The sequence below is a fragment of the Watersipora subatra genome, chromosome 11 (assembly GCF_963576615.1).
Source record: "Watersipora subatra chromosome 11, tzWatSuba1.1, whole genome shotgun sequence".
Lineage (NCBI taxonomy): Eukaryota > Metazoa > Bryozoa > Gymnolaemata > Cheilostomatida > Watersiporidae > Watersipora > Watersipora subatra.
This window is the reverse complement of record NC_088718.1, coordinates 1895293-1917082: the sequence shown is the minus strand read 5'-3', so window position 1 is coordinate 1917082 and position 21790 is coordinate 1895293. Positions and strand designations below refer to the sequence as shown.

Below are 21790 nucleotides of genomic sequence, written 5' to 3'. Positions count from 1 at the left end.
GACCTGCTTCCATCTTTTGGCTATGCCTGCAAAAATCACCCATATGTAAATGTGAAAGGATAAAGTGGTATAGTTTGAATTTGTGATAATAATGAAATTGAAGGATTAATTGAATCAAGCTAAATACAAATAAATGATGGATTGCCTATCACTGTTGTTTAGTTCATGAACAACCCTTGGACTCTAAGAAAGCCATGAAAATCATGTATATAAACAACAGGGCCGACAACAATATGCCGACAACTGGGAAAACCAAAAATCTATTCAATAAAAAAGTTTGGTATGTTTCATATGTTCACAATAAACAAAACCTTTGCAATTTATTTATAATAAGAATTTTTTGCTGGACCAAGACTTGTCTAGAAAACATAACATATATATATATACCTTTGGGCTCAAATATTCAAACACTGAGCGCAGCACACCGGGAGAAAAGTTTATATGTTGCACACGCTGTTGTAGAGTTTGTATGGAAGAAAGAGGAAATGCCATGGTTAACAATTCTGTGTAGTCCGTTGTTCCACATGCAAAGCGTAGCTTTAAAGACTTTTAACAGTCTCCAGCTCCCAAGCAACACCGCGAGTGCTTCGTCGAGATAATGCCGATAGCTGGTCCTTGTTAAATAACATGCGCATCTTTATCTCGTGCTGTCTAAGCTTGGCTTCCCCGCCCTTTTCTCTTTCTGTGCCTAAAACAACAAAATTATGAACACAACCCAAGCAAACGGAAGTATTTTAAGACAATATTACAGAAATACATGAATGATTTTATGTGCAAAAACACCAACCACTGTAACAATTGGACAAAGCTGTTAATCTTTACAGAAAAATGGCAGTATGTATATATAGTGTATATAATGGCCTGATTGAGTCTTTTTTGAAGGTTAATAACTTTGCGTTTGAGTTGGTCAACCTCCAATTCACCGGTATCTTGGAGTAAACCTAGAAAGGAAAATGAACATTGAGGAATAGACATTAAGCTTCTTTAGAACAACTTAAAATATTCAATTACTCAGCTTTCACGCTGTCCTGTGCTTCTCCTCCTCGTGTCTAAGGATGAGGTTTAAGGTAGATGAAAGGTTGAATGACAAAAGTGTCACAGCTGTTAGTATTTTGTTAGCATCATTCTGTTAACCAGGCACGCAATAGTAGAAATGTTAGCTGTTTGGTGATATGTTAGTCATACCATGCATTTCAGGATGCAGTAAGGCACAACACATACTAGTGTTAATTGTGATGGTAGCAGAAATTTATTACTGAAACAGATGAATCACGTGCAATACTACAGTAGCAATACCATATGACGCTATCTACCACACACACACAGCAGTTACACACTTAAAATACGTACCACTTTGCTGAATTGGCTTCATGTGAAAAAATAGAGCATGGCAATAAATTGTAGTCAATATGAGGAAATCTTTGTTACAGGTTAAAATGTAACATAAAATTTGATTTAAATTCCACCAAGTTTCACCAAACTGTCCAACACTGCCAGACTCATGAAAATCAAGTCAGCTAGTCGTGGGTGAAGCAACTGCATGAGATGCATGGCTACTACTGCTTTGGTGTCGGCCTTCTATGGCCTTGTGCCTCTTAGCTCTCTCTGTCTGAGGGTGTGGTCTTTTGTGAGCAAATACAGTAGGGATAGCTCCGGGTTTCAAACGTCTCTTCTCAGTCTTAGTCAGGGTAAACCAATGCTCTTCAAAATGTTTCTGTTAAATATTTATCAAACATATATCATACATAATATATATATCAGAATTATTATTGTTATTATTCTTAGGAAAAGGAGGACTCACCTCACAGAGTACAGCTGCGTTGCCTGTCTCTAGAAGTTTAGGGGCTCTTGGGTTGCTGCTTGTGTCCAACATACTGACATTTTGAACCTATATTTTTCATAATGAACTGTCTCAAGCGGAACCGAAAAAACTGCAAACCAGCTTCAGATCGGTTTGTGCAATTAACTGCCCAGCAAGTTACCATTTTAATATACAAATCGCGTCTATGAGGCAGATGATCGAATGAGCCTTGCAAATTATTTTGGCGCTTGTTCTTGTTTAGACAGGTATTAATCAGATTAAAAATGGTCGAAAACCACACTTCTTGTACATGGTTAAAAGTAAAATTTTTGCTTATTTAAATGGTATTGTACAGGTCTAAGTCCCCAATTTCTTTCTTTGCAAAATATTGAGGTATTGAGAGCGAGGTATAAATATTCCATTAGAGATCAGTATGCTGATCGGGTTTGTTTGGAAACGAACGTTTTGTTTCCGGTTTTTGGTCACAGGACTCTGTGGAACTATACAACACTGATCATTCCGAAATACGTAGCTATTGGGAAATCCATAAAAACGAAACTGCCGAATGTAGCAACTTCCTTAAAGGACATCGATAAAGATGTTGTTACATTATTTTTACGTTCTTTGTTTCTACTACCATGATTCATTAATTAATAAATGTTACCACGATGAGCGAAAAAAGATTAAACCACTGAATTTTGATAAATCGAACCACCAGTTTGCTAGCTAAGTTATGCTTGGCAGCCAACATTTAAAGTAATTGCAAAAACAGCATTGTGGCAGCAGTAGCAGCATCTTGTGTGTCTTGCCATTTATTTTTACGGATATATTTTTCTTTTCTCTGTTCTTTAGTGATTTTCGATGGGAAGTGGTGGACCTCCTCGATAGTCTGTAACTTCCGTTCTTGTTTATCAAAATGTCTTCTGTACCCATATAGGCCTACAGGGAAACAATTTTTACTATAATATAGCACTATAGACTTTTACTATAACATTGAACAAAAACATTTGAACAAAGGAGTATTATTACCTCAGGCGGTAGTTTGTCAGGCAACGAATTTGCATGTTGCGGGTTTGATTCCTATATAGTGCAATCTTTTTTTCTAAACTCGAACCTTGGCAACAGTCAGACATGACTCTCGCGATAGTAAAGATTATAGTAAAATATATATATATATATTATATAGTATTTATTTTCTTCCACCAAATGCTAATAATTGTGAAGGAAATAATCAATCTCCCAGACAATTATTTACAGTCCCAGACAATTATTTACTAATTCTTACACTGTTATTCTGTAAACCATAACCTGGTGCTGCATCTTCTAGAGATTACCTTGAGCCAAAGTTTTGTGATTTTGTGTGAACAGCACAGCGCCATGGCTACCACTTCCATTAACTTGCATGGATCATGAGAATAACTATAGAAGCAAATCTAAACATGTGTGTAAGATGGATGTTATGAATGTTGCAAAGTTATGAGCTAGCTTTGTAGAACATAAGTCGTAATAGTTATATCATCATGCAGAATACCGGCTGTAAAGTTTTCAAATTGTATTGGACATGCTTTAGAAAAACACCGCCATGCTCGAGTCATAGCCTTACAGAAGGTCTTCTTACAGGAAATACCTTCAAGACCAAAACCGAGCATCTGTAAGTGATAGCACCTACATAGAAATTTCTTCAGCAATATACCTTGTCAAGAGGGCTAGTGTCATTTTGATTCATTCTGTTTGCACAGCTACAGATGTTAATAATGTGTAGTAGTAGTATACTACTACTACACATTATTAACATCTGTAGCTGTGCAAACAGAATGAATCAAAATGACACTAGCCCTCTTGACAAGGTATATTGCTGAAGAAATTTCTATGTAGGTGCTATCACTTACAGATGCTCGGTTTTGGTCTTGAAGGTATTTCCTGTAAGAAGACCTTCTGTAAGGCTATGACTCGAGCATGGCGGTGTTTTTCTAAAGCATGTCCAATACAATTTGAAAACTTTACAGCCGATATTCTGCATGATGATTTAACTATTACGACTTGTACTCTACAAAGCTAGCTCATAACTATAGTAATAGTAGTAGTAGTAGTACTAGTAGTATACTAGTACTATAGTAGTAGTAGTAGTAATAGCAGTAGTAATAGTAGCAGTAATAGTAGTAGTAGTAATAGCAGTAGTAGTAGTAATAGCAGTAGTAATAGTAGTAGTAGTAGTAGTAATAGTAGTAGTAGTAGTAGTAGTAATAGTAGTAGTAATAGTAGTAGTAATAGTAATAGTACAAGTAGTACCAGTACTCATAAGAATAGAATTATATGATAAGTTAAAATATCTGTTTAGGAAACATTACAATGAATAACGTCTCTGCTATATTCCAGGTAAGTAAACCGACTTTCACTAATTAACAAGAGAACCAAGTTTGTCTTGTCTAGTTTATTTTGTGTAAAAATTTGATAAATTTTAAATCAATTAAAAGTATCCTTATTACTTGTATGTGTATCATCTACCACACACACACACATCTTTACACGAAAGTCAGATGTATGTGTAAACAGATGATGTTTCTTCTTGGAACATTTTAGACCCGTCTTACTTTCCCATATGGTATAGAGACCATAGACATGACCAACTCTGTCTCTGTCTCTGACCCTGAAACTCAGTGTTAAGTTCATACGACTCTGTGTGCACTATGAGTAGCTCTATAAAACACTGAGAATTCATGATAGTTAAGGATGTTTCTGTTCCTATTGGTTCATCTTGATAACCAGTTTAAAGTAATGGTCAAGGCATGCATAGTTCAGCGATGACATGAATAATGTAAATGATTTCAAGTGAAACCTTTACTTGATCACATCAACTGTTGCAACAATTAAAATGATACTCAGTAATTGTGATGATATATTTGTTATCGGTAGGAAATTAAGTTTACAAATGAATGCATACGGTCCTGAATCTCCTCACACCGAGCTGGAGAATAGCAAGCAATATATGAAGTGTATGCGATAAGCTCCTTTCACTGTTCTGGGTCATATGACTACACTGATGTAGTCCTACTGAGCTGACTAGGTCAAACCCGGCCCTTTGTTCAACTGGTTTCCATCACTGTATTGTTTATGGTAGTCATGCAGACTCGAGGCTTCATTCTCTATTACTGCAGTATTGTCAATTTTTATCAATTTGGTTTGTTCAAATATTTTCATATATAAGTAGCCCTGACAGAGGATACTGTAATGTCTGGTGATATATTAAATTATTTACAAAAATTGTGAGTATCATCTAAGGTTTTTGTTAAGACTTTCAGGTAAGTTTTTGTACCTTTGCTTCTCGTTTAGCCATATCTAATCTACATAGTTTTAATAACTTATTATGAAATATAACCAAGCCTACATTACTGCAAACTTACATATGCTATTAGGATAGTTGTAGTTATGTTTGATCACTATTCCAACACAAACCTAGTAAATGAGACTGATGTGAACATCTCTAAATCTACCTATCTTATCAAAAGGTGATGATATAGACCATTTTACATAGAAAATAATTTCCTTAGAAAATGCTGTTAAAATTAGTAGGATTATTAGTGGAGAATTTTTTTAACTTATATATTCAATTTATTTGAATTAAATTCCTTTTAATTTAATAAGGATTATGTTGTTAGTTTCTATACGTCAATAAAACAATATTTCTTTACATAGTTTAGGAATAGAGCACTATTATAATAGCTACGAGTAGGCTACCTAGTATAATATGCTACCAGTGCAACTAATAAATGCGAATTAATTTCATTGTAATAATTCAACATTGTATGTTTTTACACCCGCAAATATGCATCGGAAGTGGACTATTGTTTTACAGTACACAGCATACCATTTAACCGATCTAATTGGTTTTAATCTTGAAACATCGTGTCAGTCAAGTCTCTCCAAAAACAATTGCAAATGATAGAAAAATGTCGATACTTTCTAGTAAAATCTACTAAAATTTTGTGCAACTTCATCTATAATAATTATTTTAAACCAGCTGAACTATTTTTATAACTGTTGACTCCATAATAGGAATAACCAATTCTTTCAGTTTTACACTGTTTATTATTAAAAGTTTAGTTCAAGATGCTCTGATGATTTAATCAAATTAGCTTGAGGAGCTACAATATGCTGCTCTATTTAATGCTACAAGATTGGAGTTATAAAATAAAATTGTGTAGTTTGCTCTGTTAAATGCCTAAAGACTGGAGTTATGCAATTCCTAAAATAAATTTTGTGTAGTTTGTGTTATGAACAGACAGCATGTAAACAGATGATGTCTCTTCTTGAAACATGCTAGACCAGCCTTATTTTCCCATATGGTATAGTCACCATAGACATGACCAGCTCTGTTCTCTTCCACTAGAACTTAGAGATTCGTGTGTTATGAACAGACAGTATGTAAACAGATGATGTCTCTTCTTGAAACATGCTAAACCAGCCTTATTTTCCCATATGGTGTAGTCACCATAGACATGACCAGCTCTGTTCCCTTCCACTAAAACTTAAAGATTCGTACCACTCTGTCCACTATTTAATACTACAGTCCACTACTACCTCTCTACCACTATTTAATGCCTAAAGATTGGAGTTATAAAATAAATTTTGTGTAGTTTGTGTTATGAACTGACAGTATGTAAACAGATGATGTTTCTTCTTGAAACATTAAAACTTGTATTTTACTGTGAGTTGACATGTATTTTACTGTGAGTTTACATGTATTTTACTGTGAGTTTACATGTATTTTACTGTGAGTTTACATGTATTTTACTGTGAGATTACATGTATTTTACTGTGAGTTTACATGTATTTTACTGTGAGATTACATGTATTTTACTGTGAGTTTACATGTATTTTACTGTGAGTTTACATGTATTTTACTGTGAGATTACATGTATTTTACTGTGAGTTTACATGTATTTTACTGTGAGATTACATGTATTTTACTGTGAGTTTACATGTATTTTACTGTGAGATTACATGTATTTTACTGTTAGTTTACATGTATTTTACTGTGAGTTTACATGTATTTTACTGTTCGTATTGCATGTATTTTACTGTGAGTTTACATGTATTTTACTGTGAGATTACATGTATTTTACTGTTAGTTTACATGTATTTTACTGTTCGTATTGCATGTATTTTACTGCGAGTTTACATGTATTTTACTGTTCGTATTGCATGTATTTCATTGTGAGTTTACATGTATTTTACTGTGAGTTTACATGTATTTTACTGTGAGTTTACATGTAATTTACTGTGAGTTTACATGTATTTTACTGTGAGTTTACATGTATTTTACTGTGAGTTTACATGTATTTTACTGCGAGTTAACATTTATTTTATTGTTCGTATTGCATGTATTTCACTAGCATAAAATCCTTATAAGGTAAATGTTCCTTGAAACAGATTGGTTATGATGTGGGAGTGTCTACTGTATTTTGATAACATGAGATAGTAATAAATACATACATATTATTGTCCATTCGGTAGTTCTGACAGAAGTAACTGATGTGTCTATTAGTTATATATTATATCATTCAGAAATCATGAATATCATTTAGGTTTTTGTTTATCACTCACTATACAATATATTGTATTACAGATGTGATGAGAAGGAGGTTCTTTGAATGCATCAGAGGTTTAAGTAAGTTATTTGTACCTTTGCTTACTCCTCAGCCATATCTAATCTACATAGTTATAGTAACTTTTAATGAAAACTAACCAAGCCTACATTACTGCAATTTATCATACTATCTATATGCTATGGGAATAGTTGTAATCATATTGTTTAGATTCTTGTTTATCACTCACTATATATGTTATTACAGATGAGACAATTGAGTCATATAAACTTGATTCTTGTTTATCACTCACTATATATGTTACTACAGATGAGACAATTGAGTCATATGAACTTGATTCTTGTTTATCACTCACTATATATGTTATTACAGATGAGACAATTGAGTCATATAAACTTGATTCTTGTTTATCACTCACTATATATGTTATTACAGATGAGACAATTGAGTCATATAAACTTGATTCTTGTTTATCACTCACTATATATGTTATTACAGATGAGACAATTGAGTCGCATAAACTTGAATTTGAGGAGCTACTATATGCTGCTCTATTTAATGCCTAAAGATTGGAGTTATAAAATAAATTTTGTGTAGTTTGTGTTATGAACTGACAGTATGTAAACAGATGATGTCTCTTCTTGAAACATTCTAGGCTAGCCTTACTTTCCTATATGGTATAGTCACCATATACATGACCGACTCTGTTGGTTAATCAATGTTGTTAGGTGTAATCGGTGTGTTTAACTTGATATAAGTACTTCACAGTACAGTAAACTATAGCATATATATTAAGTGTGGATGTGTTGGATTAATAAATAATACAGAACATTTGCTTGTGAGTAATTAGGCACAGCACCGGAAACAGACTCGTCTGGAAGCTTGTCTGATTTAATGACATTTCAAATTAAAACATAATCATATGATATATAAACAATATAAGTCCCATTTTACATAACGGAAAGGATTTATGTAAAGTTGTTGCTTTGCACTACGTTAAAAATTCCATATAGTGTGTGAAGTCGGTGCAAGTTCTCAAATTTGATTTAAATAATGCGAATTTCGTGGTTAGTCTTTGAAACATCGTGGTATGCCTTTAAAATATCACTTTCCCTCCTGCTGTGTTTGAAATTTGTGGTATTGCTTATGGTATACTTCATAATTGTCTATTCTAGAGTTCTAACAGAAATAACTGTTGTGTGTTGTTATATATGACATCATCTAACAGAAGTAACTGTTGTCTACTTATATATGACATCATCCGACAGAAGTAACTGTTGTGTCTTGTTATATATGAAATCATTTACAGAATTTGTGAGTATCGTCTGGGTTTTTGTTTATTACTTTCTTTGTTTTTACAGACGTGGAAATGGAGTCTTCTGAACGTCCTACAATATTAGGTAAGTTTTTTTGTACTTTCACTTATTGCTTAGTCATATCATAAGGTTTTTTGTGTGTCTTTGTGTGCCTACTAGAGGTAATTAACAGTGTATATAGCTATTGTATACTGTACGTATATATCCTATTAGTATTAGAGGTAATTAATAGTGTATATAGCTATTGTATACTGTATGTATATATCCTACTAGTATTAGAGGTACTTAATAGTGTATATAGCTATTGTATACTGTATGTATATATCCTACTAGTATTAGAGGTAATTAACAGTGTATATAGCTATTGTATACTGTATGTATATATCCTACTAGTATTAGAGGTAATTAACAGTGTATATAGCTATTGTATACTGTATGTATATATCCTACTAGTATTCGAGGTAATTAACAGTGTATATAGCTATTGTATACTGTATGTATATATCCTACTAGTATTAGAGGTAATTAGCAGTGCATATAGCTATTGTATACTGTATGTATATATATCCTACTAGTACTAGAAATTCCACTGTCATACAGCCCACGACCAAAGAGATGGCCAGAGATATTGGCAAAAAAATAAAGGGTACTGATGGTTGAGAAATGCAATATTAGCAATCAAATGGCTCTGCAGTGCAATAGGATAGCTGCAATGGTAGCTGTAATGTACTCGGTGTGGGTGTTATTATATACAACAATAAGCAATAATGAATGGAAAATATGTTTATATTTTCCCCCTGCAACAGGAGAAATGCAATATTGGCCAATATTAGAAGTAAAATGCACTGATATTCTTAGAATAATCAATTTTATTAATATAGTAATAATAGAAAACCAATACACAATTTTGTTTACATTTCAAAACGTCATAGGTAGCAATATCGAGAAGTTGTGGTATTTATATAGGTTTTTAGAAAATTTATTTAAAAAGTGTTTGGTCATGACAAACAACAACAATGAAAGGAAAATATTACACGTTTATATCTCTCCCTTGCAATAGGAGAAATGCAATGTTGGCCAATGTTATAAGTAAAATGCACTGATATTATAAAAATAACCAATATTGTTAATATAGTAATACAGCAATAATAGAAAACCTATGAGCGTTATTGCGTCTCGAAGATTTCTGCAAACTGCAGCAAAATAAAAGCTGTTATAAAAGTGTTATAAAGCTGTAGGCCCAATTTACTGTAATGTATGTAATTCAACAACAATAAAGAAATATGTTTATTATAACTCTGAAATGCAAAATTAGAAGTAAAATGGCAAGCTACTGTGTACTATACACAGTTTGAAAGTTGGTTGCGTTGAATGTAGAATGGTTTTGATAAGCGATCTTTAACAGAAAGCGGGTAGGAGCATTCACTCGCATAAAAATGTAGCAAAATAAAAAATGTTCTCGTCATGAAGGGGCGTTGTAGTTTGGCCTTAGCTTGTACGTAAGTTGTAAAGAATTTCGGCTAACGGTTTAAATAATGAAACCTTCGGTGATTGGACAAAAAACATAGGCTGATAAACGGTGTAGCACAATTTCGTACCTGTAAATCGGTCTACGTTTATTACAAAAACCTTCGAATAAATTCGATTACAAGTAAACAGCACTATAGACTGGTAAAATGAACACGGTTTTCTCGTGAAATACGCACTACTAAATAGTTCTACAATCGGTCGCACGGCTTTATTGGCGTTTCAATTTTCGGTCTTAACTTTTATTAAACCGAGCTTTTCAAGCTTTTTGTGGCAATTTTCGTTCAAATAAATCTGTCTATTTGTGTATAATCCGATCAGATGGGTAAGTTTAAAGATAATACCGATAATTTACAAAGACTTGGTAACATATTTAAATAGGTTTAAATGTGTTCTGTATCGTTGTGATACCTTAACGACTTTACATTCCGATGCTTAAATTTGTTGATGAAATTTCTAGCCAAGGGTTCGTCTCATTGTTGATGAATAATTTTCGTAAGTTGTGTGCACATGCATTTATCATAAAAACTCCCACACATCGCTCCGCTCGTTTGCTCGTGGGATTAGAGGTAATTAACAGTATATATAGCTATTGTATACTGTATGTATATATATCCTACTAGTATTAGAGGTAATTAACAGTATATATAGCTATTGTATACTGTATGTATATATATCCTACTAGTATTAGAGGTAATTAACAGTGTACATAGCTATTGGATACTGTATGTATATATATATCCTACTAGTATTAGAGGTAATTAACAGTATATATAGCTATTGTATACTGTATGTATATATATCCTACTAGTATTAGAGGTTATTAACAGTGTATATAGCTATTGTATACTGTATGTATATATCCTACTAGTATTAGAGGTAATTAACAGTGTATATAGCTATTGTATACTGTATGTATATATATCCTACTAGTATTAGAGGTAATTAACAGTGTACATAGCTATTGTATACTGTATGTATATATCCTACTTGTATTAGAGGTTATTAACAGTGTATATAGCTATTGTATACTGTATGTATATATCCTACTAGTATTAGAGGTAATTAACAGTGTACATAGCTATTGTATACTGTATGGATATATCCTACTAGTATTAGAGGTAATTAACAGTGTACATAGCTATTGTATACTGTATGTATATATCCTACTTGTATTAGAGGTTATTAACAGTGTATATAGCTATTGTATACTGTATGTATATATCCTACTAGTATTAGAGGTAATTAACAGTATACATGTATATAGCTATTGTATACTGTATGTATATATATCCTACTAGTATTAGAGGTAATTAACAGTGTACATAGCTATTGGATACTGTATGTATATATATATCCTACTAGTATTAGAGGTAATTAACAGTATATATAGCTATTGTATACTGTATGTATATATATCCTACTAGTATTAGAGGTTATTAACAGTGTATATAGCTATTGTATACTGTATGTATATATCCTACTAGTATTAGAGGTAATTAACAGTGTATATAGCTATTGTATACTGTATGTATATATATCCTACTAGTATTAGAGGTAATTAACAGTGTACATAGCTATTGTATACTGTATGTATATATCCTACTTGTATTAGAGGTTATTAACAGTGTATATAGCTATTGTATACTGTATGTATATATCCTACTAGTATTAGAGGTAATTAACAGTGTACATAGCTATTGTATACTGTATGGATATATCCTACTAGTATTAGAGGTAATTAACAGTGTATATAGCTATTGTATACTGTATGTATATATCCTACTAGTATTAGAGGTAATTAACAGTGTACATAGCTATTGTATACTGTATGTATATATCCTACTAGTATTAGAGGTAATTAACAGTGTATATAGCTATTGTATACTGTACGTATATATCCTACTAGTACTAGAGGTAATTAACAGTGTATATAGCTATTGTATGCTGTATGTATATACCCTACTAGTATTAGAGGTAATTAACAGTGTACATAGCTATTGTATACTGTATGTATATATATCCTACTAGTATTAGAGGTAATTAACAGTATATATAGCTATTGTATACTGTATGTATATATATCCTACTAGTATTAGAGGTAATTAACAGTGTATATATACACTGTTAATAACCTGGTTATACCCTGGTTATATAAGCTATCATTGAGTAAAGGTTATACCCTGTGCCAACTTCCCTTCCTGCTCTGGAATTTATTTTATTAAATTGTAACTCATTAGCAAGTAGCCAATGAGTTAATGTTTCAAGAGTTGAGCTACATATGATGTACGCCAGCAGATAAGCTATTTGAAAGTTGACCACGGTAGAAAAGAACTTCTTGTATTTAAATTCTAAGTTTTGTAGTTTGTCCATTCATACATTATTCGAATTCTCTGAACCCGATTAGCGTATTTAGTTAATAATAATGACACCATTGTATACTGTCTTAGACTTACACTTTTAACATTTGAATTTACTAGTAATATATATTTCTATATATTTACATATATTAATATATATCATATATAGGTGAGCATATAATATATATTTTATGCTATTGTTCTATTATATGTGTCGCCGGGTAATAAAGGTTTTCCTACAAAAAATTTGCTTTTGCTTAGTATATAGCAATAGTTACCATTCTAACTTCTGAACTACCTATCATGAGAAAATTGTTTTGAGTAGGTGAAATAAATTAAGAGGGAAAATAAAAAGAACTGTAAAGGTTTTCAAACTTTGTCAAACAACTGTAACTTTCCAACTTCATATCATGAAAAAATTGTTTGGTGCAAGTCAAATAAATTTTAAAAAGATGAAACAACTATGAAAGGGTTTAGATGCAAATGTGAAATAATTAGCAAGAAATAGCTAAATTGAGTCTGTTTTGCTATGATTGCAATAAAAGATTATTCGGTAATGATACAATTAATATGAACTGAGGAAACTAAATAAATATCCTGAATAGGTTGAATTAATAATAACAATTACTTCATCAGTTACTAAGGTTAAAAAAAGGTTACTGTTCCATCAGAAGCTATCTATCAAAACTTTAAATTTAACAATGCGGGTAGGCCTACCTCTCGATACTGGTACAAATGTAAAAATGAGATATCGTACTGTCTTTGTCTGACCGAACGGAGAGAGAATGTCGAGGCTTTTCCTACGAAGATGATACAATTGTCCGCGTAAAAATAATTGATCTAGATCGCGATATAACAATTGAACCTTACAAAAAACCGAATTTAGAAGTTCAAGAAAACACAAAAAAACATTGTGTCTCATAGAGTTAATAAAATTCATAGTTTCAAATAATACGTCATTCAGCGTGTGTACGCGGTATATGATAACGTCTTTTATCATTACACCTTGTATAGCTCAGTGGTAGTGTGTGTGAATAAAAAACTTGCTGTTGTCTTGGCTGTGAGTTCAAATCTATCGGAACGTGGAATTTTAATTCTAAGATTTTAATAGCTATGGCTGGACACACACATACGACCAACTTTGAGCAGCATATAGATATATATAGATCTATATATATAGTTATAGGTATATACATGTATATATGAAATAGATATATAACTATATAGTATATGTATAGGTGAGCTAACAGGTTGACAGTCAGTCTCGATTCATCTCAGTATAAGATGCTGTATCTACTGCCGGTAAAACTATTAAACTGACAGATGTCATGACTTTGCACTCATGCTAGTCATTCAGCCAAACAACTGTTGAAGTTATTCAATTTATCTTTAGTATTAGACTAATTTGTTGTGTAATGACAAGACCCCCGCGAATATTTTTCATCTAGAGGATGTGTGTAGACAACTCCTGTTAACTTCATAAAGTTATTATGAGGCAATTTTTTAAATTACCTTTGGTGTAAGAAAGGAGAGCGGAGAAAAGTTCTCTAGATGTCAACATTTTTAACCATTTGATACTTGACGGCCTCGACTTGCCTCGACTATTCTGGCATTGCGCAGCGTGTGTCAGAAACCCTGACGGTCCGTATACCGGCATTCGCGTGGCTCTGTTTACAAATGCTGTTTCTAAGTAACTGCGTAAACCATTCAAATTAACTCTTGCATTGGTGGTAGACTGAAAATTTTTTTTCTATTTTTAACCTTTTTCAAGTATCTTCATTTACTTTGTTGTAATAGCAAGTTTTCTGGGACGATATCCCAAAACAATTGATATGGCTCATTTGTTGGTATGTGATGCAGATGACGAATTATGTGATACTAACTAATATTTTACTGATTATTTCAAGTCAGAAAATGATGATGAGCATGTGCTCGATGGATATGGTGCTACTGCACAGGTTTTCAGAATTTTTTAAATCACACAAATTTTAATGGTTTTTGTCTGAAGAACATTGAAACAAATTTAAAGGTGACATTTGCTTTGTGTTGTTGGACTTTGTAACCAATGTTTCATCAAATATCATTGGATTATGAGCATATTTAAATATATTTCATAAAAGTTTCAAAACCCCTGTCGTTTGAAAAATTGTCAGGGAGCTTGACTCATTGACAAGGATGACCAGGATTCAAAGGATTAATACTTTGAAGCCAAACTGATCCTAGACTGTATCCAACTTTCGATCGACTTTGAAAGCAGTTAAGAGCACAATTTCTTGTCAACTGATGATCATATTGAAGCTCTAAACTTGAAGAACTCGATGATAAAAATCCGATCTCAAATACAGTAAAAAGTTCGTTTTTTGTACCCTCTTTCAGAGATGAGATGTTTTAGAGGTAACTGAAAGAACAGTTGTTTTAATGGTGATTAAGTCTTGTCAATTTTAACCTTGAAAGTTCCTGGCAGTCAGATCACATCAAACATCAAAACAATAGCAAATGATGGAAAAATATTCGATACTTACAATAGCAAATGCTGGACAATTACCGATACCTTTGAGAAAAGTCTACAAAAATTAAGCAGAAAACAAAAGGAAAGTTATGTGTTGTAACTGTTACTATTATTGAATTTGTATATTAGGCTGTTGAGTGGCTAACTCAGGCAATGATGACACTCTTTTCCAGCAGTTTATCATAGTGTTACTTTCAGTGGCTTTCCTTTTAAGCAAAATAAATTGTGTGGAAGTTAGAAAAGGGATTAGTGCCAAAATTTCATATATGTAGATAATCACTACGCCAATAATAACAACAATATTTGTATTGGCTACAAATATCCTTCTATTATTAGTAAGAGTACAAACTATTTCTCTTAGTTTATTATATAAAAATGTAAGACTAACTGCTAACATAAATACCCTACGGATATGAGGAATAATAACTGATCTAGTGATTCCTAATTATGACGTAGATGTAATAGCATTGATCTTACATAAATTGATTTTAATAAATTGATTTTACAATTTTAATATAGTTAATAATTCTATATAATAATAGAATTTAGTGTGATTCTAGTAACTTTTATATTGTCTTACTTTTTGGAACGAGCAATAAAGATCTTCTGGTGGGATACTGTCGCATCTCAAGGTATAAAACTCATTTATTCAATAGCAGTCCTTTAGCAGTACTGTCATTGTTCACACTATCGCTTAGGTCAACGATTAGCTGTGTGATGGACCGCAACGATGAGCTGCTACGACGTTATTTTGTGATGAGTAATCATGGCCAGTGACAATGCGATGGACTTTCAACATGTTGAACTTTGACACCGATGAACGCGATTTTCAGCATCTTGATTGGCTGTTTGTTAACGGCATCAGATCAAATTTCAACAGTTGTGAAGATCGACATGAATGTCATTCGGCTAGCATGGGAAAAAACTACAGTCGTGATAGATTATGTAATCACATAATTAATAAATAATAAAAGTACACACGATATCAGGAATGCAATTTTGTAATTTTTATTGGTTGTTGGTTAGCGGTCACCGATAGTTAATCGCTTGTAGTGTGTATACCAGGGGTTCGCAATCAGTTTGACTGGCGGGCAAAATCCTTAGGTTCGAGGCGTAGCACGGGCAGACACCACAGTACATATAATCAATAAGTAAAAAAAGAAAAAACAATAGAACATTCAAATACAAAAATCATGTTTATTGAAATGACATTAAACGGATAATTAACATAAACCAAAGTAGAGTCGATATAATTTTAACTTACGGGATCAATGTGAGAAGTGTCCTTTCTTGGGTAAAGTAAGTTTTTCAAAATTTTTGAGACGTTGTTGCAGTTTGTAATATGGCTGATAAATGTCCTTGCGTGAGCTTTGAGCGGTATCTGCTTTTAATATAGCTCATTTTACTGAATCCACTTTTGCGTCGTTCCGTGTTGAGTTAATAATTGAATTCCCATTTTTTGAATAGTGGGATAAATTTCCTTATTCATGGTAGAATAGAACACTTCTAGCGTTTGTAACGTGCGATTTTGTCTCAATTTGTCATCTTCCTGTAAATCTTTCAGTTCCAACTGAATGTTCTTTGTCTCTATATCCGGCACCATCTTTAGAGTTTGCCTGAACGGGCAAGTTCTACGGCAATTACCACCTCGATAGATATTCGTGGCGAGTCAGAAAAATAGCTTCGCGGGCCAGATGTGGCCAGCGGGCCGCCAATTGCGAACCCCTGGTGTACACCTTATAATTGGTGATGGCGTCAAAACAGTCATGCGTTGCGGTCTTTTGCTCAGCTAAACATTAATTTGAGTGACAGTGGGCACAGGTGTTTAGTTTCTTTCTATTTCTACATTCTACGTTTTTTATTAAAACTATGGATAACATTTTCTCAAGAAATCTAGTCGTCCTATCAAACAATGTAAATGGAACAGTGGTTTAATGGAATCAAGTTTTGGTATTGGCCACACATATCCTTCTATCATCAGTACAAACCATTTCCCTTAGTTTATTATATTGTAATGTTAATAATATGTGAGACTAACTGCTGACATAAATACCCTACGGATATGAGGAACACTAAGTTATCTAATAATTGCTAATAATGACATTAGAACGATTAATTTGGCAATCTTACTATAGTCCATAGTTCTTTATAATATAGAGTTTAGTTTCATTCTAGTAACTTTATATTGCTTTAATTTTTAGAAGAACCCCAGAATTCCTCGACGAGGGATTCTCCTGTATTTGAAGGTATAAAACTACTCAAACTCTAGTACTAAACATATTCAATAGCAGTACATTAGCAGTACTGTAGTTGTTTTGCTCTAAACAAGTTCCTTTCTTTTTCACACTCTGTATTTTAATTGAAATTTAGTCATCCTATTGAATATTGTAAACGGAACATACACATTTGAGATTTGTGGTATTGCTTGTGGTCTACTTCATAGTCGTCTATTCTGTGTAGTTCTAACAGAAGTAACTGTTGTATCTTGTTATATATGACATCATCTGACAGAAGTAACTGTTGTGTCTTGTTATATATGACATCATCTAACAGAAGTCACTGTTGTGTCTTATTATATATGACATCATCTGACAGAATTTGTGAATATCATCTGCGTTTTTGTTTACCAATATATATGTTATTACAGATGAGACGAGAGAGTCATGCATTTATCATAAAAACCCTCAAACATTCGCTCCGCTCGTTTGGTCGTGGGAAAATTATACATGTCACATTTATAAATTTTTGATGATTTTACTAGGAGGTGTTTGCATTAGTGTTTGCATCTATACCTTTTTATACGACATTTTTGCCTTATGATGCCACCACTGGAATGAGTTAAAATTGTATGGCGAGGGTGTACTGTATATTGCTTTACTTTGTATAATAACAAGAAATGGAAACCGTGAAATTATTATAAATTTTATATGCGGACTTTTCCCGAAGCTGTAAAACTAGCGACGATGCGATGGACTTTCAACATGTTGAACTTTGACACCGATGAACGCAAATGTCGGCATTGTCAGCATCCCTATATTATGTACTAGATGAATGCCTGGCATTGCCCGAGTAATAAGTTTTGGCACAGAAACTTTGTTTTTATTTAACATATAACAACAGTTACTATTCTAACTTTCAAACTTCATATCATGAGAAAAGTGTTTTGTGCAGTTTAACAGAAAAATAAAACAACTGTAAAGGTTTTCAAACTTTGACAAACAATTGTAACTTTTAAACTTCATATTATGAAGAAAATGTTTTTTGCAGGCAAAATAAATTCAAAAACAAGATAAACCCACTATAAAAGTGTTTTAATATGAAATAATTAGCAAGTAATAGCTGATTTAGGTCTGTTTTGCTAGGATTACAATAAAAGTTGATTTGGTAATGATATAATTAATACGAACTGAAAAAAAACAAAATAAAAATCCTTAAATATGTTGAATTAATAATAACCATTTGTGCATAGAAGTGTGAGTGTATAAAAAAGATTACCGTTCCAGTAGAAACTTTGAATGCGACAATATTGTTACCTCTCGATACTGGTCCCTTGATACTGGTAGCTCTCGATACTGGTACAAATGTAAAAATGGGAAATCGGACTGTCTTTGTCTGACTAAACGAAGAGAGAATGTCGAGGCTATTCATACTCGAGATAATACAATTGTCCGCATGAAAAATATTAGCCTTGACCGCGATTTAGCAATTTAACTTGACGAAAAACCGGAAATAAATGTTCACAAGAACACGAAAAAGTATTGAGTTTCATAGAGGTAATAGAGTTTATAGAGGTTCAATTAATACATCATTTAGGGTGTGAATCTGGGGGAAAAAGGTATATTCTTACAGCATATAGTAAGAGCATTATATTGGGAGAGCCTTATTGGACTCGTGGTTAGACAATTAGATTAAAAACCGGTGTTTTCAATATTTGTGAATTCAAATCCAGCGCGATATGAGGTTTTAATTCCAAGATTTTAATAGTTCTAGATGGACACACCGAAGTACAGAAAACACAAACTTTGAGATTTATATATAATTATAGATAAGCTAAATCCGAATGTCACAAAGCCAATGGAATATTATAACTTCATTGTAGAGGTAATTGAAGGCCTGCTCAGTGGTTCCCAATAGTCTCGGCACCGTGTTCGTAGACCAAACCTGGGAATCATGCAGTCCAGATTTACAGCTAGACATTTTTGTAAAACAATCCCAGACTAAAAGCGTCAAGTCTGTGCTTTTTGTAGCAAGAGCAGAGGTGGCAGCTACAAAGGAACACGCATTTCAAAATGGTGTAAGAGCTGTGGTATTGGACTCTGCCAAAAGGAATGCTTCCAAGCACTACATGCTTAGACATTTGTAGCAGCACATATGTAAATGAATGTTTATGTACAAAATACTTTTTTAATAGAAATAAATTTCAGTTCAAGCTACATAAGTTCATAGGATACCGAAAATTTTATTAAATACTCAAAAAAACGACACGATTTTTGGTTGTTTTTGGAAAACTTTTACCAGGCGAATGGGTTAAACATAGCATAGAGGTTGCTGTTAACCTTTTTAGGGAAAACACTCTGCTATTTTTTAGCTCGATGTTCTTACAACCAAAACCCTTTTACCCACTCTCATTAACATCCCTTCATAATAGTAATATCTAACAAAGGCTTGTGTCTATATTTTATCAGAACGCCTATCTGACCAAACTCACAACGATCACGAAAACTACTATGCTGAGAAAGAATTACACTGGATGTTCAACCCTCTGAAACATGGTATACAAAGTGCTGTATTACCAACTCAGAGAGAGATACTTTGCTATCCTGTAGCCCGATATCCTGATAACCAAAATCCTCTCCTCCCACTATCACTACAAAAGAAGCTAGGTATGATACCAACTCTACTTTGTTTGTGAAATGCGTACATAGATAACTCAAAAGTGAAGATGTTCTAAGAAAAATCTTTAGACTAACAACCATAACATAGCTAAACATCTGCATTTAAAACAAATCTATCAGGATGGAGCAACTCTAACTGATGTTCACAAGCTGATGATTAGAAAGACATGCGATATGACTGTAAACATAGCAGTTGAATCATCTCTTAGTCATTTGGTTAAATGAGGAGTTGTGTTACACTGTTCATCATGTCCCTCCTGTGTTTTTATTTCAAAGTACTTGAATACAGTGAATAGTAACTTCACAGTGATGTTTAAATTGATGTATTTGCTGAGCAGTATGAAATAAGCCTTCAAAAAAGAGATCAACAGCCTAAATTTAAGCCATAGTCAAGCCTAAATTCACCTAAGATTATCCGTTATTAGTATAGATAAAACTTTGAAAGGCTGCATACTTGTTGAAGTGGGTTGACTTGATACAAGTTCCATTTGTAACATGAGCGTACACATCAATTTCATCATTGTGCAAATGTATATGAACCATTCACTACCAGGTTACACGAGTTTTTATATCAAGTTGTGTGAGCTTTATGTAGAGCTATTATCATACAGAAAGTCCTGTATTTGGTGTCATGGTGTTAGCTTGATTTATTGTAATTGATTTAGTGATGGGGTGCTGTTGTTTCTGTGTGATCGGTCTAGAACTTTTGCTATTGTCAGGAATATAATAATAATAGTAAGTTTGCAGTGTGCTGTCTTCATCAATATACAGTATGTACCACATGTCTTCATCAATATACAGTGTGTACCACATGTCTTCATCAATATACCGTATGTACCACATCTTGTGAATACATACACCGTCAACTACACTGTAGTTAGGGAACAACTGAAGTGGTATGACATGTTTCTACAAAAGTACTACCGTGTTCCTCAAACACTGATGGAACATGCAATATAATTTATTATCATTTTTTTAAAGCTTGTTGTGGAATACTGTACTAGGTAAAAACCGGACTTATGGTTACTCATGTAGGACAAAACGCTGAATGCTTGCGGTGGACCCATTTGGGAAACCTTCATTTTACCTGCAGTATTGCATGTCAGTAATTGCGTGTTTTCAGCTTGGACAACATTGGAAAACAACAAAATGCAGCTTTAAAAACCATTGAACTAGTTTTTAGTGTCTAGTAGATATGACATAAATGCTGTACACTTAACTGCTGATATTATCCCTTGGTCTGCAGGAGCAATGAGTCCAAAAGAGTTCCTCGAAACGGTTCTTCATGAGCTCTCACTTGATGAGCGAGAGTCACTGTTGATTGATGAGAAGCATAGGAGGACCACATTCCTTGTCAACTGGCCTCATGATGGCAACTTATCTGGTATTAAGATGGCTCAGGCAGGATTCTACTGTGTCGGTTTGTATTTCTGCATTACCAGTATATATTCTGTAGATGACTATGAGAGAGTATAGTGTATATTCTATAGATGACTATGAGAGAGTATAGTGTATATTCTATAGATGACTATAAGAGAGTATAGTATATATTCTATAGATGACTATAAGAAAGTATAGTGTATATTCTATAGATGACTATGAGAGAGTATAGTATATATTATATAGATGACAATGAGAGCGTATAGTGTATATTCTATAGAGGACTATGAGAGAGTATAGTGTATATTCTATAGATGACTATGAGAGAGTATAGTGTATATTCTATAGATGACTATGAGAGAGTATAGTCTATAATCTATAGATGATTATGAGAGA

The 21790-nt window shown here is 33.0% G+C and overlaps 1 protein-coding gene across 1 annotated transcript in view; it reads left to right on the top strand.

The window, feature by feature from the left end:
* The first annotated feature begins 19806 nt into the window (after positions 1 to 19806).
* The window catches only part of LOC137408812 (E3 ubiquitin-protein ligase XIAP-like), a 173930-nt gene continuing 171946 nt past the window's right edge, over positions 19807 to 21790 (top strand). The window contains exons 1-2 of the mRNA XM_068095397.1: positions 19807 to 20002; positions 21261 to 21434. Of these exons, the coding sequence (XP_067951498.1) occupies positions 19870 to 20002; positions 21261 to 21434 (307 nt within the window). The 5' untranslated portion in view covers positions 19807 to 19869. The remainder of the gene's footprint in view (positions 20003 to 21260; positions 21435 to 21790) is intronic.